The 16,467-nt window shown below is 42.2% G+C and overlaps 1 protein-coding gene across 1 annotated transcript in view; it reads left to right on the top strand.

The window, feature by feature from the left end:
• Nucleotides 1-508: 508 nt before the first annotated feature.
• Nucleotides 509-16,467, top strand: part of LOC121441312 (SH3 domain-containing kinase-binding protein 1-like) — a 167,395-nt gene continuing 151,436 nt past the window's right edge. The window contains exons 1-4 of the mRNA XM_041642448.1: nt 509-521; nt 1,310-1,413; nt 12,724-12,853; nt 13,376-13,432. Coding sequence (XP_041498382.1) covers nt 509-521; nt 1,310-1,413; nt 12,724-12,853; nt 13,376-13,432 — 304 coding nt within the window. The remainder of the gene's footprint in view (nt 522-1,309; nt 1,414-12,723; nt 12,854-13,375; nt 13,433-16,467) is intronic.

Genomic DNA, 16,467 nt, shown 5'->3' with positions numbered 1-16,467 from the left:
AAAGGTGGAGATCGTTAGTGTAGTAGCTGAAGATGTGATTAGACAAGATATTGATTCTGAACTTCTGCCCTCCTCTTTGTAGTCAAGCCTGTTCTTCCTTAGGGAGGTACACACAGAGAAAAATGAAAGCGAGAACTAGGTCACGGGCTTTTGAAAAATATTGATCAGGGAGCCCACAGATGTAGTTCCAACACCTTCCCTTTTGTGTGATGTCATGCTGGGGATAGGGCTAATGTACCCCTACAGGGACTTCCTTTTCAAGGAAAAGCTTAGAAAAGAAAAAGAGTCTCCAAAGGCAGTATCCAGAAATAATGCCGGCCTTTCTAAATGCCCTTCTTTGAAGTCGTGATCCTGTTGATTTTCTAGGCCAAGCACTGGCATGAAGGGATGGTGTGAGGTGGTCAGCTATGAGCCATGCCTATCTCAGTTCTTAGCCCTCATATACCTCTCCCTGGCTCCTACCACTCCTGCTGCATGCCATCCCGCATGCATGGTTTTTATGCCCACGATGCACATAGGCAGTATGAACGTTCTGTAAACAGTAGCATTTATATTTGTACCAGCTTCAAGTCTGAGGCTCCCTGGTGGGACCCATTGTGTAAATGTCACGGTGTCACCCTGACTGTCCTCTAAGTGAAGTATGGCTCTGACTTTTATCCTTGCCTTGCCTGGGTTTGTTCTGTGGAGACAGCCAGGGATCTTGCTAATGCATCCCCTGGGGCGCAAATGGCTATGTTGAACCCCATGGGACTTTTGAAGTGGTACCAAGAATAGCAGAAATCAAATTGGCTTTGGGTTATCAGGCCTGAGGTCTAGTGTGTTGAAAGGGTGACATTAGTAAGAGAAAGGCCAGGACACTTTCTCATTTACTTTGCACACTTGGGGGAAGTGCTCTTTGCCTTGCTAGCATCAGAAGAAGACCGTTCTTGTTTCTTTAGCAGATCACCTCAGCTTTCATATCAAATCAACAGCAACAAATAGAAAGGGCCACCATCTAAGGAAGTGCATCTAAGGCAACACTGTGCTCTAGTGGTCCGGGGTAGGCTTTTTGCCTTCTGTATCAATTGATCAGTTTCTCATGTCCATGGGCTTCTGACCCAGCAGCTTTTCAAAACACCAAGAAGCATTGCTCTGCTTTCTAGCTCCTCTCTAAGAGACCAGGGCTGCTATGCCTCTAGCCATGCCCCAGAAAGCACATTTGAGACAAATCGGCTTACTTTGCCTGCATGCCTAGGAAGCCTCTCTTTAAAACCTTAGTGTGGCCTGTGGGAGAAGAACCATATCTAAATATCTTGCTTTTCCTATCCAGGAGAGCGACGGAGACGCCGATGCCAGGTGGCGTTCAGCTACCTACCCCAGAATGATGACGAGCTGGAGCTGAAAGTTGGAGACATCATAGAGGTTGTAGGGGAGGTAAGCAAGTTGACACTGTTGCCTCATGGGGCTGTCAGCCCAACCTGTGCACCCAGTCATGAAGAGTCTTTGCTGCGCAGGTGCAGGCCCATTGGCCTTGGCAATGGATGTTCAAACTCCAAGAGACTCTAGAGACCATCTAGTTGAGTCTCCAAGGCAAATTGGTTTTGGCCGGGGAATTCCTGTAGGGCAGATTGGGGTCATATGTGGGGCCATCTGAAGCCATTGCCCTTGTAAGATAACACTGAGACCCTTTGAAATTTCAGTGCTGTGTCGTCAGCGTTCCTGTCTTCTTTAGTTATTGATGGACCCTGAATGGATGGATCCACCTCTAGAGCAGGGGTTCAGTTTTCATTGTGGAGAACAATGGATTCAGAGAGAATGAAAGTGGCATGTGACATTTATTAGACAGGTATCAGAAATAAGGTTTTTGTTTTGCTTTGTTTTGTTCCTGGAACCCTGACTAGGGGTGGCAAGGGGATGAAGAAAGGATAAACTACAAAGACTCCTAGAAAATCTCAGATTCAGTGGACTGAGCTCTTTAATGGAGATGCATTCACCCAACCCCACCCCCAAAAAACAAAGAAAACCCAAAACTCCGTGTATTTGTTATACAGAATTGACCAGAAAAGCGGGTTATTGCATAGAGCTTAACAAGGAGGGGGGGAGTCATCACATACAGGTAGAGGAGGAGACAGGGATATTTATAGAACTGATCAAGAAGACAGGTTTAGCAAATCTCAGTGGGTGCAGTTTGTAGGGGAGCAGCCATCAGGCCTAAACATGGGACCTGGGGAAGAACGCTACAGTGGACATTTTCTGCACCCACTGTCAGCATTTGCCATCCACCAGAGAAGACTTTGTCATTTCTATGAGCCATAGCTAGGGAAGATTTTTTTTTTTACTTCCATGAGTCTGAGGCATTGGGATCTTTGATAGGGCCATGTTTATGGCAACACTACACGTTCACTCAGGACTTCATCGCTCCCTTTCTTTGTTGTTGTTCTGGTGGGAAACCCTAGGCCTCACATAGGAGCTCCGCTCCTAGCTCTGTGATGAGGTTCTTCACACCCACCCACTTTATCATCCTGATCACTTTATGGTGTAGATGAGCAAAGACCTTCAAGATATTCTGGCAGAGGCAGGGCTAAGGGGCAAGACGGGTCCATTGACTGGGGACACCCTCAGTCTCCTGTGCCATTTTCTCCTGAGTGTTTGATCCTATCTATCCAAAACGAGCCTTATGGTAAAATGTTCCTGGAGATACTGGGTGGGCTGCTTGGGCTCCTCTACTCCCTCAGGCTTTGAGCATCTTGTGCCTTGGACTTAGGACCTCATCATTCTGGTTCAACATTTGGCTCTCTGTATAAAAAGAATTAAGTTTTCTACTTGCTTGTATTTCCTGGACATCAGTTGACTTTACAGAAGCTCATGGTTTATAGAAAGTAGAGGAGTCTGGAAGTGAGCTGTCACGTGGGCAGAAGTGGGAGAACTGTGAGCAGAAGTCAGGTTTGAAGGCTCACTGACACCTAACCTGGCTTTAGCGCACCAGGAAGAGATCTGTAAGGTGGGAAGGCTGGCTCCGAGAGAGCGGTGAAAGAACAAAGGTTTGAGAAAGATGAGAGGGATGAGGAACTTGATGAAGATGGCCGACTTAGATTCCAAAGCCTATAGTGAGCAGTGCAGCAATGAAACGGAGACTTTGGGGTTATCTTTTCCAGAGAACAGATCACTTGCATCTCTGCTAGTCCGTTTGTTTTTATTGCAACCTGATAAGGATCACTCGAATTGCTTTTGTTTTCTCACTTGTCAAACAAATATATGTGTCTCTAGGGAAGCAGTTAATGGGGTTCCTAACGTGGCCCTGGGAGAATGTGCTTTAACTCCCGTTGTTTCTAAGTTTCAGATGATCTGTGCTAATATGTTACTGATGTCAGGCAGGGCACATAGGAAATATTTATTGAAATTACGTGAGTAAGAAATGGAGACTGAGCAGAACGTCGATTTTGCGATGGGCTTTGTGGGAGCCTAAGCAGTTTGGATGCTCACCTTACTAGACCTGGATGGAGGTGGGCGGTCCTTGGACTTCCCACAGGACAGGGAACCCTGATTGCTCTTCAGGGTGATGAGGGAGGGGGACTTGATTGGGGGAGGGGGAGGGAAATGGGAGGCAGTGGCGGGGAGGAGGCAGAAATCTTTAATTAAATAAATAAATTAATTAATTAATTTAAAAAAAGAATGAAGCAAAAAAAGATGACTCCTATAGAAAAATTCTACAGTAAAAAATAGTTGTGACCAATAAAATGTTAAATTATTGGTGTATGATTTGAGGTAATTAAACAAAGAGAACAAAAAAGAGGAAAAATTACAGTAAGCTATAAAATATAGAAATCACATCTGAAAGCTTATTAAGGTGCCAGGTAAGGTGGTATATGCTTTAATCCCAGCACTCTAGAGGCAGAAGAAGCAGGATCTCTTGAGTTCAGACCAGCCGAGCTATATAATGAAACCCTATCTCAGAAAACAGACAAATAAAAAATATGAGGAAGCCGTTAGAACAGTGCCCGATGACACTTGGATTTGCCTTAAATACGAACCCCATAATGGAGAATAGTATTTTCATTTTTGTTGTTGGTTTGAGACAGGGATTCACTGGGTAGATCCAAGCTGGCTTTGAGCTTGGGTTCCTACTGCCTCAGTCTTCTGAGTGCTGGGTTTCGGGCATATAGTACTATGTCTGTCCCTGGAGAAAAAAAATCAGCTATGTGAAAATATCCCACCTTGCTGTTTATTAAAGAAGTGTAAATTAAGAGAACAGTTAGTAGGCTTCAGCTGATTAAAATCAAAGAAAAATCTACTGGTCGGATGATTGGCAATGCCTAGGGTAACTGATGAGTTTGTTTAGCTGTATGATACTTACATGAAGGACTATCAATAGCTATAAAATATGAATAAAGTATGACTCTGATTTCATTTCTAAAAATTTATCTGCAGAAAATGGTTAACAAAAATGTACACAGAAAAAATGTGTTGGTTGTAGCATTGCTTGTAATAATGAAAAATAATCAAGAAAAGGAATTAAATTGTTTTATCTAACAAGAAGACATGAAGTCATTAAGAGGGTTCACACAGAGCCCTTTAAATATTAATTTATTATGATGTTTTGCATTATAATTATTGGTTATATTCTTCTTGGCTGAGAGTTTTCAATGGCAGAGACCTGGCTTTTATCTGTCTCTGTATTTGTGGTACCTGGAATAGTGCCTGAATCCTAATGTGTACCTTAATAAATGCTTGCTGAATAACTAAGTGAATAAATGGAACTCTAAAACAGCTTGTTGCAAAATAAACGGACAGATCCGAACAGAAAATTGCACACACTAGGATATAATCATGTGAAATAGATCTATATACATGTGATCCAAGATTGAAAATGGTCTTGTCAAAGAAGATGCTTTTTCCTTTACTGGCATAATGATGCTTTAAGAACACAATAAACATGATCGATACATTTCTAAGAAATACTACATACTTCTGCTTGTCAGCTGTGAGGGAAGGGGGCCACGGGTTGTCCCGAGGAGCAATTGCTGCACTTGGGACTAGACTCGCCTAAAGGACACAAGCCATTGGCCATCCCCTGCAATTCCAGATTCTGTTTTGCTCATTTCCAGCTGGATTCTAGGCTGCATTTGTAGTTTGCTTCACCAGGAAAAGGGAGAAAGAAAGCCACGGAGTCTGAAGGCTAACCTTTTAATCTATAATTTCAAAATTGTACCAAGACTTCTCTGCTGTTTCAGCTGATCTCCCAGGTGTTTTGTCATTAGCAGTGTATAAATATCTGTCCTTGAGAGACGAATGTTGTATATGTGCTTATGGGCAGTCTCTTCTCATCCCCTAGAGCAGCAGGTCTCAGCCTGTGGGTCCCAGCCCCTTTGAGGTAGCATATCAGATATCCTGCATATCAGATATTTACATCACGATTCATAACTGTAGCAAAATTACATGATGAGGTAACAACAAAATAATTTTATGCTTGAGGGTCACCACAACATGAGGAATTGGATTAAAGGGTCACAGCATTAGGAAGATACTAGGCCTGAAAAAAATATCCCAAGTAAACAAAATCCTTTAAGTCCTAGGGACAGATGAAGGTTAGGAAGCAATTAAAGCTTTGTGATACTGTTGAAACAAGCAATGTCTTAATGAACTACAACATATTGGAGCTGGAGAGGTAACTCAGTGGTCAAAGGTACTGGCTGCTCTTCCTTCCAGAGGACCTGGGTTCAATTTCCAGCATCTGCATGGTGTCTGACAATCATTCATAACTCCCGTCCCAGAGGATCCAGTGTCCTCTTCTGGCCCCCAGGGGCACTAGGCATGCACATAGTACATAGACATACAAGCAGACAAAACACCCATATGCATAAATAAATAAAATAAAACTGTGAGAGTACAGCATAATTGTATATATAAATATTATAATTGCCTCTTTATTGATTACTAGTATTAGAGTTGTTCACATAAAAATGCAACCTATTTTTTAGTCCCTGACATACAGCTCTTAGGATTTTGACTGTGTATGGTAGTTTTTCGAAAACAATTGAGTCACAGAATTTTAAAAATTATATATGTATCTTAATATCTAATACTAACTTAAAATATCACAATCTATGTTCATTTTCAACATTGTCATAATATAGGGTTAGGCCTACATCCAATATTTATTGTGTGTGTGTGTGTGTGTGTGTGTGTGTGTGTGTGTGTGTGTATCCAAGGATTTTTCCCTGAGTACTTGTTGCTGGTTTGAGTTCCTTGCTGTGGATCCCGTGTCTCTTTCTGATTTTGGACTTTTTAAAAAAGTGGATCAGTAACAATGTAAATGAAGCCATTACAGTACACTATCCTTCTGAAGTTCTGAGGCTCGCCATCCCCATTCTTTTCAGGTTGGCAGCTGTTCTTTTTTTTTCACCCTTCCAAATCCTTTCTTAGCACTGCCTTTCTCTTCACACACCTGTTTTTGCACTATGCAACCAAGCACACGCCCCTGGAAGGCCTAAAAGGTTTGGGAGGAAACAATCTTGGGCCCCTGGTAGGAGAAATAACAGTTCACTTGTCTGGCAGAAATTGACTACCAACCTGCAGCCCTCAGCCCTGGTGAAGGAAGACAGCAAGCAACCCCTGAGTGGACGAAGCGGAGGTTGTGCTGGAGCCTCCACCCCACTTCCACCTCTTGTCTGGAGAGCAGGCAGTTCAGCCATAGGAAAAGCCATCACCGAAACCTTGAATCAAGCTGGCAATGTGGAAGGAGAATGGCAAGCTGTAAATTCCTGGGTGGATGGATGTTTTTCCTTCGATTTTTAAATAAGTCATTATGAATACTCACTTGGGTCATTCTGGTCCAGAGTGGAGAAAACAGAGAAATGCTAGTGGGGTTCTCATGACAGACAATACATATGGTGTGGGGACAGAGTTTCTGGGCGCAGACTCTGTGGTCCCTTGGAGTTTTCCCCTTTTGTTCTTGAAGACAGACTTGCAGCTTCTGTTTGGTTTGATTTTGTTTTGTTTTCCTATCTGTGTCATCTGGAGTCTAAAGAAGGAGTTTTCTTTTTTTTTTTCCTGTGTTAGCTGAGGCTGATCTGATATCTTCCGCAGTGGCAATGTGCGGAAATTTTTCTTTTCGTATGCTTTTTTGTGATTAATTCAGGAGACATCTCTCAGAACTCGCCGGTCAGGCCGGCTGGTGAATGAGGGCTGCAGACTCAGAATTAGAGCCTGCACTAGCTTTGCAGTTTGCAAAGATGCTAACTTGCATGCTCCAGAACTGTCTGCCTTCCTCTTCTTATGCCCATAGAAGGAGATCGGAGCTGCTCATCTTGAGCTAAGCAGGCTCTTGAAATGCTTTAAACCTTCGCTCAGCCAGATAAACCTCTGCGTGGGTGGATGGCTGCTTCCTCCTCCTTTCACTCTTGCTCAAGAGAAGTCAAGTTCAGTGTTCTCTTTCTCAGCACATATACTAAAATTTGGTGAAGTTCATTAAAAGCTAACTAGGCCAAATTGGTGGTGGCTCACATCTTTAATCCCAGCACTCTTGGGAGGCAGAGGCCAGCCTGATCTATAAAGCAAATTCCAGGAGAGCCAAGGCTGCTACCCAGAGAAACTGTGCTGTCTCCAAAACAAACAAACAAACAAAAATAAAACAAAACAAAAGGTGATAAGTTAATAGGCAATCCAAACATGCCCCCATTCCCCACCATTACTTAAGAAGCACTTCCATTTCTTATTTTAAAAGGCTACATATAATACAAAAATCCTGGTATTGAAGTTTGATCATCTAAATAACTCCAGCTGTTCTACAGTTGTCTCTGTTTAATTTAGTGGGGAACACATCTATTTTCCTAGTGGGTTCAGGTCCTGGAGCATTCATACTATGGGTAGGGATGCCATGTTTAGAAGAGACAGTAAGCTGAGTGTAGTGATGCATGTCTATAATTCCAACATCTGGGCGGAGGTAGGAGGATCAGTTATTTGAGGTCCTCATTAGCTACAGCAGTAAGTTTGAGGCCATCCTAAGCTAAATGAGACCCGATCTCAAGTAACAACAGCCTCAAGTGAAGAAAAGCAGTTATATTTGAATCATCAGCATGTAGTACAAGTCACAACTGAAAGTGAGTTCAGATATATTTATGGCAGACATGGATAACTATGAAACTTCCCAAATATTTAAATGCTTTCACCATGCAAGAGGCTGTATTTATAGAGACTCGGAGATTTATTGATCAGAATGTGCACATTGAAACAACCTCAGTAGTTGTGGAGAGCATCACAAGAAGCTACGAATCTAAAAGGGGTGACGGATGATGAACTTGACAAATGAGCAAGGAGGCGAAAGCAGGAAACCCACATGGGGGTGAAGAAGAGGCCACCCGTGCGCATGTGTTTGGGATGAGTGTGGAGTATATGAAGCAGATGCTGGGAATGCAATGAAAAGACACCAATGTAAAAGCTGGAGGAGGGCTGAAGAGATAGACGTTCATTCACGGAGGGGGGCAGTTTAAATAGCCCGTGGGAGTGGTCCTGACCTTCCCTGAGGAGGGACTATCATTTGGCAGGCTTTCTTGACCCTCCCTGCAGAGGGGTCACCATTTGGTGGGCATTCTTAGAGGTGGAGTTTGGACTAAGGTAACCCCCAGAGGAAGGGGCTTGAAATGGAGTTCTCTGCCCAGTATTCCAGAGATGGATGCCAGGGGGCTGGGATGAGGCCTCTGACTAAATATTTCAGACTTTTTGTATAAAGGGGTGTTAGGGAGCTGGGGTAATGCGTCTGACCAAACACTCACACAGGACTTGTTCAGAGAAGTATCCTGGGGAAAGCGTTTCACCTTTCCATTCCCAGGCATCTTCCCTGCTTCACAGATGTAGATGATGTCTGCACGGCTGGCTGGTGGCTGGGAGTTGAAATTGACTCTGCTGTTTCCTCAGCTTCCAATAGGGATACGATAGAGAAATTACTTCCTTAAGCCTGGAACCTATATAAAGGCTATTCCTTGTAAAGACATGGAAGTTGTGCTGGAATGGAAACTGTCTGTATGCAGCCTTTTCCAAACAGCACTACTTGGAAACTGCCTTGTCCCAGCTATGAGCCATTAGTAGGGTTTGCTTTAGGGGCAATCATGGGGCCGTAAGTAAGTCACTTTGGTCACAGAAAGGCACAGCTAGGGTTTGTTTTCAGCCTAATTCCAGAAGCTCACAGAAGACTGATGATGAGCTGGGATTGGGTGGGCATGGGGATAAGGTGGGCTTCTACTCCCTCTCTTATTGTGGGCAGAAGCTGTGAACCTTTGGTACCAGATTTAGTCTATACTTTATTGCTAGGGTACACAGTTCTTTTTCGGTGTTCAAAAACAGAAGCATCAATACGGGATATCTTGATTTCTAAGCAGAAGGTATGCAAGCTGTGCAGGTTCTCCTCTTTTGTTCCAGAAATTTCTCCAGGATGTGTGTGTGTGTGTGTGTGTGTGTGTGTTAGAGAGAGAGTACACATGTGTGTGCCCGAGTTGCCAGATGTATCTTCCTTAATCACTTTTCTACCTTATTTTTTGAGAGTCTCATTGAACCCAGAGCTCAGCAGTTCAGCTAGTGAGGCTGGTCAGCAAAACCCAAAGATCCTCTTATCCCTGCCTCCCCAGTTCTTGGGCTGCAGGTGTGCACAGCTACATTTTGATTTTATGTGAGTCCTCTGTTTCCATGGCAAGCACTTCAAGTCTGGCTCCATCTCTCAAGCTCTAGGATGAGATCTTTGTCTGTTTTGTTCACCAATGAATATATCCCAACATCATAAGGCAGTACAGGATAATGGTTTAGTAAACATTGACATCATTGGAATGGCCACACATGGTTGGTATTGCAGGACCTAATTCAGAAGAGCAGTAACAAAATAAGGATCTCTTGTTCCCTTTTGCCTCCCCCAGTGCCTGCCCCCCAAAAAAAACCTTTTGGGGAAGCAATCAGGACTTGATAGAATTTCTTTTCATGATTTGCCTGGCATGAATCCATTGGTACTGTGTTTGCTAGGGGGAAACCATTGTTCTGGGCTGGGCTTCAGTGCCCTTGTCTTTTTGTAGGAAATTGAACCAAATCTCAGAAGAGAGCTAGTTTGAAAATAAGGATCATTTTTCTCCTATCTCCAGGCTTAATCTTGAGACCAAAGCAGCAGACTATAGGAAGAAATTGTATTACACACTTCTCAGTGGTTCTGGTACCAGGCTTTCCCACAGGAAGGGCTCAGGGTCACAAAGAAACACCCCTTGTGCCCAAGGAAGCTGCAATCGGAAGAGTATCCCCCAGGTGGTGAGCGATGGTTTTATTGTCAACACTTCTACTCACTGTGTGGCTAATGATATACCTCTGCTGTTTTCCCACAGGCCTCTCAGGCTGTGCAATGACAGGGATACTAGCATCTGGGGTGTGGCAGGGCGAAGATACCTTTGTTTTCCCAGTAGGCAGCTGCTGATCCTACACGTCAGGAGTGTTTTCCTGGTGTCTCACACTAGAGCTGCTTAGTAGGAATGGGAATATTTCAGACATCATCAAACTGAATAGATATGGAGTTGGTCCAGCTCCCTTTGCAGCCTGGGATTGTGCCACTCAGTCGTGAGTCCTGCCCTGGGTTTTTTCTTGCCCTGTGATTCCTGAGAGGAAAGGGGCTATTTTATGGTTCTTTATTTAGAGCTAGCACAAGGACCCCATGCTACAAATCCTGTGACTATTGATATGCAGACTCACAATGAATCCTTCCAACCATCTTAATCCTATCAAAACCCTCTTGAAGGAATAATACACACCAACTGAGTTGGCATAGAAACATAGACATGCTAGTCGGTGGAAATTGTGTTAAATGCAGTGAACTGATTCTGAATAATCATCAGGACAGCCATACATGGATGCTGTTGTGTGCATTCTTCCCTTAAGATTCTGTGGCCATGCAAATGTGCCTCCTACTCTACAAATCTCAATGCTTTTCTAGCGAGCGTCCTGAATGTACTGCTTCCGTTTTCTCCATTCCCTCTTCATTAGCTTCTTTCTCCCTTCTGGAATGCCCTGAACATATCTCCCCTAATTGTAGCGACTGTTTCTAATTTCTTAAAGGCCTACCTTAATTTTGATTTATCTTTTCTCAAATTTGTCTTCTACCACCCCAGCTCTAAGTGAGCTCATCTTCATGTAACAAGTTTGATTTGCCCCGAGTCACGGTCTCTTTCTCATCTATTTATCCTGGATTGCTAGCCTTAGTCTTTAGTCACACCTTCCTATTTTGGTAGATTGTCACCTCCTTCAGCAAAAAATAGGTACTTATCATCTATGATTCTGTGCCCCCAGATTCTAGCATAGGACCATAATGCACACACCTCTAACAGAGACAAAGGTCATGCTTAATTAAATATGCTGCTTGAGATGTGTTAACCAGCTCTGTTAGGCAGATGGAGAAGAGGGTTTATTTTGGCAGGAGAAAAAGGAATGAGTTCATACAGCTAAGTTTCAGGATAGAATTTGAACTGGGCTTTGAGTTTTAATTTTCTTTATTATTTGTTTGAATTATTTAAGTTCTTAAGTTGCGTTTGGCTTGCATTGGTAATATATGCCTATAGAAAAGATCCTAAAGTCTCTAGCTCCTTTTTCTATCACCCCACTTCTTATTGGTAGTGTAATACTTGCTTGTTCTCAGAATGACCTTAGTTTTCCTCCAAGAAGCTAACCAAATATTCGGACATCTCAAATTCTTCCAACAGTTTTTCTTTCACTTGCCCTTAGCTCATTGATCAAGACCAGTTCATACCTCAAAACGGAACCTGTCTTGTGTGTTCTCACTGCTTTTCCGGTCTAGCTCCTACAGTAAAACTGAAACCTTACTGCCCTCTGGTACTCCGGTTCTCCCCACATCCCAGGAGGAACCCATAGAAAATCTTTCTACCTTCCAAGTCCTTACCTCCGAGGTGTTTTTTGTAATTACATTTTTAAAATTTAATTGAAAATAGAGGGTTTTTTTTCTCTCAACTGTCTAGTTTTGGTTCTCTTGAAAAACCTTCCACCCTCCCTCTCTTCTCTTCTTCATCTTCCTCCTCCACTCATTGCTCCTCTTCTTCCTCCTTTCTGCTGTTTGTTTGGCATACTGAGAGTAGAAATTAGGCCTCGTGGACACTAGGCAAGTATTTGCCTAAGGAGCCACATTCCCAGCCATTTGATATAGCTGTGTAACCCAGGTTGCTGTCACGGGTGCTATTGTCTTGTTTGCTGTATCATCTGAGTGATGGAATTACAGATGTATGCCACCATGCCTGGTTATATTTACAGGTGTTTTTTATTAGTGGTTTTCATAAAACAAAACACATAAAATTACAAAGCAAACTATAGTGAAGTACACATCAAATAAAAGTAAATTTTGATATAGAAATATATGTGATGCCTTCATAATACAGTGAATAACAAATGCCACCTAGCAGGTATGATTTGTACCATTTTAAAGTAGCACAAATAATTTTTTGAGGTACTCACAGCATCTATGATGTGATAGGAAAATATGCATGAGTTATTTCATGATGAGTCACAGGTCCTTCTAATACTGGTATGTTACCTATTTTAATAACCAAAGGAAATGCCAAACTTCAGTTCGAAGTTGACGAAAATGAAGTGTTACATTTTCCCACTTACATTGGGTTCCAGGCTAACGCCCTTATCTGTCTGCATAAGGGCCATGTGACCTACTTTCTGTTTCTAACTTGATCTCGGACCTCTCTTCTCTTTGCCTCCACACAGGTAGAGGAAGGATGGTGGGAAGGTGTACTTAACGGCAAGACTGGAATGTTTCCTTCCAACTTCATCAAGGAGCTGTCGGGGGAGTCGGATGAGCTTGGCATTTCCCAGGATGAGCAGCTGTCCAAGTCAAGTAAGGAAGTCTACTGAACAGGAGAGGGGGAGACCACGAGGCTCTGGCCTAGCCTCCCTTATGAACGATTGTTCTGTGCCAGAGGCCTGTGACAAAAGCTTGTGGGTATTTTGTTGGCTAGAGTACCCTGCCCACTGTGATTTAGTAATCTTATCACCGTATAGATGTGATCTATAGCTATAGGTTCTATATATCTCTGGATAAGTGAGTGCCAGTCCTCACCCATGGTAGTACTGGCTCATGGGTGGTACATGTTGCTGTGCCTCCCCGTACTTCTAGAATGTCAGTGAGTTTGTAATTATCTTTTAATGAGATGAGATGATCAGTATTCCCTAGTATCTTCTGATGAACTTGCGGGAAATACAGCAAAATTATTAGTGCCAAGGTACTGTGTTCAAGATAAATGCATGCCAGCTCCATTGAATATATGACAAGATAGTCAAGAGGCCAGGCCTCACCTTGAATGAGAAAGTGGTTCCTTTTGCAATGGTGAGAACAAACTTCAGGTGTGTTTTTCTCCAGGGCCTGAAGGTTTCCTTCCAGCCTCTCTGCTACCCTTTCCAGCTCATGGAGCAAAAGGTCAGGACCGGGAAGCTTTGTTCTCCCAGTCACTAACCCAACTTTCCATGTGGGTGTCTGTGTCTATCTTGTGCCATGTTGAGCTGAGGTCATGGGCATGAATGTTGTAGGAGACTGACCTGTGTCATAGTGGTGTGATGCTACTTGCTGTCTTTCCTTCCTGAAAAGAGGAGGACAATCCAGTCTTAGCAAAACAATTCTGAAATATTGTCTCTTTCCATTTGGAAAATTGTTATTTAGATAGTATTCTTCTGTTGCCTTGGTGTTCCTTTATTCACCCAGCAGTATAGATGGACAAAGGTTTGATTCAGAAGTTGAAGCTATCTCCAGAAAAGTACTTAGGTGACCGTTTTTGCTTGGTGTCTCAGCAATGGCTCTGGGTCATAAAGCCTGCCACACATAGAAGCAACTGTACTGGCTGGTTGACCCAGTGGCTGTAGCAGGACCCTTCCCTTCCACTTCCAAAATTCAAGAACCCTCCTGCTCCAGACTTCATTCTATCCTTGAGTCTAGATTATGGAGGATTGGTATGGCTATTGAAGTATTTGGTAACTTTTCACCTGTGAGCTAGGCCTTGTGGTTTTCCACTACTGTGGCTAGCTAAATAAGTAGAACAGTGAGAGTTTATTTTGCCCCCTCCCCTGAGTCCACAGTAGAATTTTAGCTGCTCTGGAACACTCTTTTGTTCATTAGAATAGAATCATGCCTGGTAACTAGGTTCCACATTAACAATGCTGTATCTCTGGAATATTGTAGATTAAATATGCTTTTTGGGGAGGTCAAGATCAGGTTATTACAATTTTACTTCCATGAAGAAATGAAGTCTAAGTTCCAACAGCAATATTATATATGAACCACCTCACATATGAAGGTCCTCAGTAAATGATAGGACTCACTATTAGGATAGACTTGGGACATGACCAGTTAGTGTTTTGCTACTTGTTTTCTCTTTGCTACCATAGCCACTGTAGCATTTTGACTGCATTTAAAAAGTACCTTGTAACTCTTTTACTGATACAGAGATGGAGATTTGGGGACCACCTCGCTGGGAAGTCTTTACGTCTTCACATCATACCATCTTAGCTATATATTCTCACAAGTGAAGAGTTTCAGGGAATACACCCCATAGATTTTGGAACTATTGAAACAAACTGTACCCCAAAATGCATCCCAGGTCATTACCATGGAAAGGTGACTGTAGTGAACTCCCCCCTCAAAGCGTGCAGTGCTGGAATTCTTGGTACTTGAGGTTTTGGCTGAATGGAATGATCTCAATCATTTGGCTGTCTTTTACCTACCTGGAGCATCAACTCAATTACTAGCCTTCTGTTTCAGAACAAGGGAAGTCTAGTGGTGTCTGTGGCCATGTTCAGTCCAGCTGTCTATTGCTCAAGGGATTCGAGGTCCCTAGAGAAGCTAACAAGGATGGATGGTTCTAATAAAAAACAAAACAATATTTACTGTAATCTTCCTATGTATACAGTTCAGCAAATCAGTTCCCATATCTCTGTCTGCCTGTCTGTATCTATCTATCCCTTTTTGTCTTCTCCTTTATTTCCTTTTTTATTCTTCATTAATCAAATCTATTTTGAGCTCCTATAGTTACTAAGGCGTTTGTTGATGCCTTGAAGAGTCAGAGACAAATAAGATGCAGATAGGGACATTTCCCTCAGTCAAGTCACCTTGCAGAAAGGAGACACATATATTCCCAGAAGCTCAGGAAAGTCCCCTAGGAGCTGCCATTTGAGGAAGAATGGGGCACAAAGGCAGAGAGGCCAGTCTTTAGGTGACATTTTCTTTGGGCCCTCAACTAGCTCCCAAATCATGACACAGAGACTAATTAGCTTAAGCTTATTTCTAGCTAGCCTTTTTTTTTTAAATCTAAATTAATCCATTTTTATTAATCTGTGTGCTGCCCCGAGGCTCATTTACCTCATCTACATCATCCTGCTTTCCTGTTTCCTCCACGTCTGGTTGACTGGTCCCTCTGTTGCCTAGCTATTGGCAATTCAGTTCTTTATGAGACCAATCAGGTGCCTTAGGCAGGCAAGGTAAAACAGCAATACATCTTTACATAGTTAAACAAATGTAGCATAAATAAAAGCAATATATCTTTACATAAAGAAAGGCAACACATCTTTACATAGTTCAACCAATTTTCTATTCCATAACGCCAGTATCATGGTGATGTAGGTTGTAGTGACCAAAAAGGGATTCATAGAAGAATAGATGTGAGAATAGTGTCTTTGTTGCTCTGTGTTGTGGTAGGGTTTTCAGTACTTGTCCATACTCATGATTTGCTTCATCATAAAATTGTGCTAAAATGTATATCTAACCAGACCACATTGCTGCAGAGAATATTTCTATTGGTGGGATTTATCCAAATAGACCTTTGATTTTAGAGTGGTCTGCTTATTCTCTCCCTACCCCATTCGCCAGAGAATAGTGTTAGGACGTTGGATATATTTTACTTTTTTTGAAAAAAAAAACTTTATTGTTTTGAAGTAATTCATAGGAATTTCTAAAAAATAAACATGAACTTTATGGGGAGGACCCATGTATACTTCACCACATTCCCCCAGTGATTACATTGCCTATAATTACAGTAAATGCATATTTGATTTTGTCCTATAATTGATAATACAAAATGTAGTTAGTGTACACATAACGTCTAGTTTTTTTTTGTGTTTTATGAGCCAAAATGTACTTTATCAGAGTCTTTGTTTGGTCAACCCACTTAATAATCTTTGTAAATGGCAATCCATTTTTCTATAATCCTTGCTTAATTACATGACTGTGCAGCTAAGTTAAATCCTAATCTTTGTACCGTATTTGTAATTTTTAGAGATTACAATGATATCACATAAATATTCTTTTAAGTGCTGACAGGTATTAGGATGAGGGCTAAAATCTGTATCCTGATATGGAGAGAGCATTGTGTACAATATGTTCTTGTACATCTTTGCTTCACTCATTCCTTTGAATGTATGCATTCTTATTTGTATACTTTGCAAATAATATCTGAAGTTATGAGT

This window comes from Microtus oregoni, unplaced genomic scaffold (assembly GCF_018167655.1).
Source record: "Microtus oregoni isolate MIOR12 unplaced genomic scaffold, Mior012 000074F_ref0000038, whole genome shotgun sequence".
Lineage (NCBI taxonomy): Eukaryota > Metazoa > Chordata > Mammalia > Rodentia > Cricetidae > Microtus > Microtus oregoni.
This window is presented reverse-complemented; position numbering and strand designations above follow the sequence as displayed.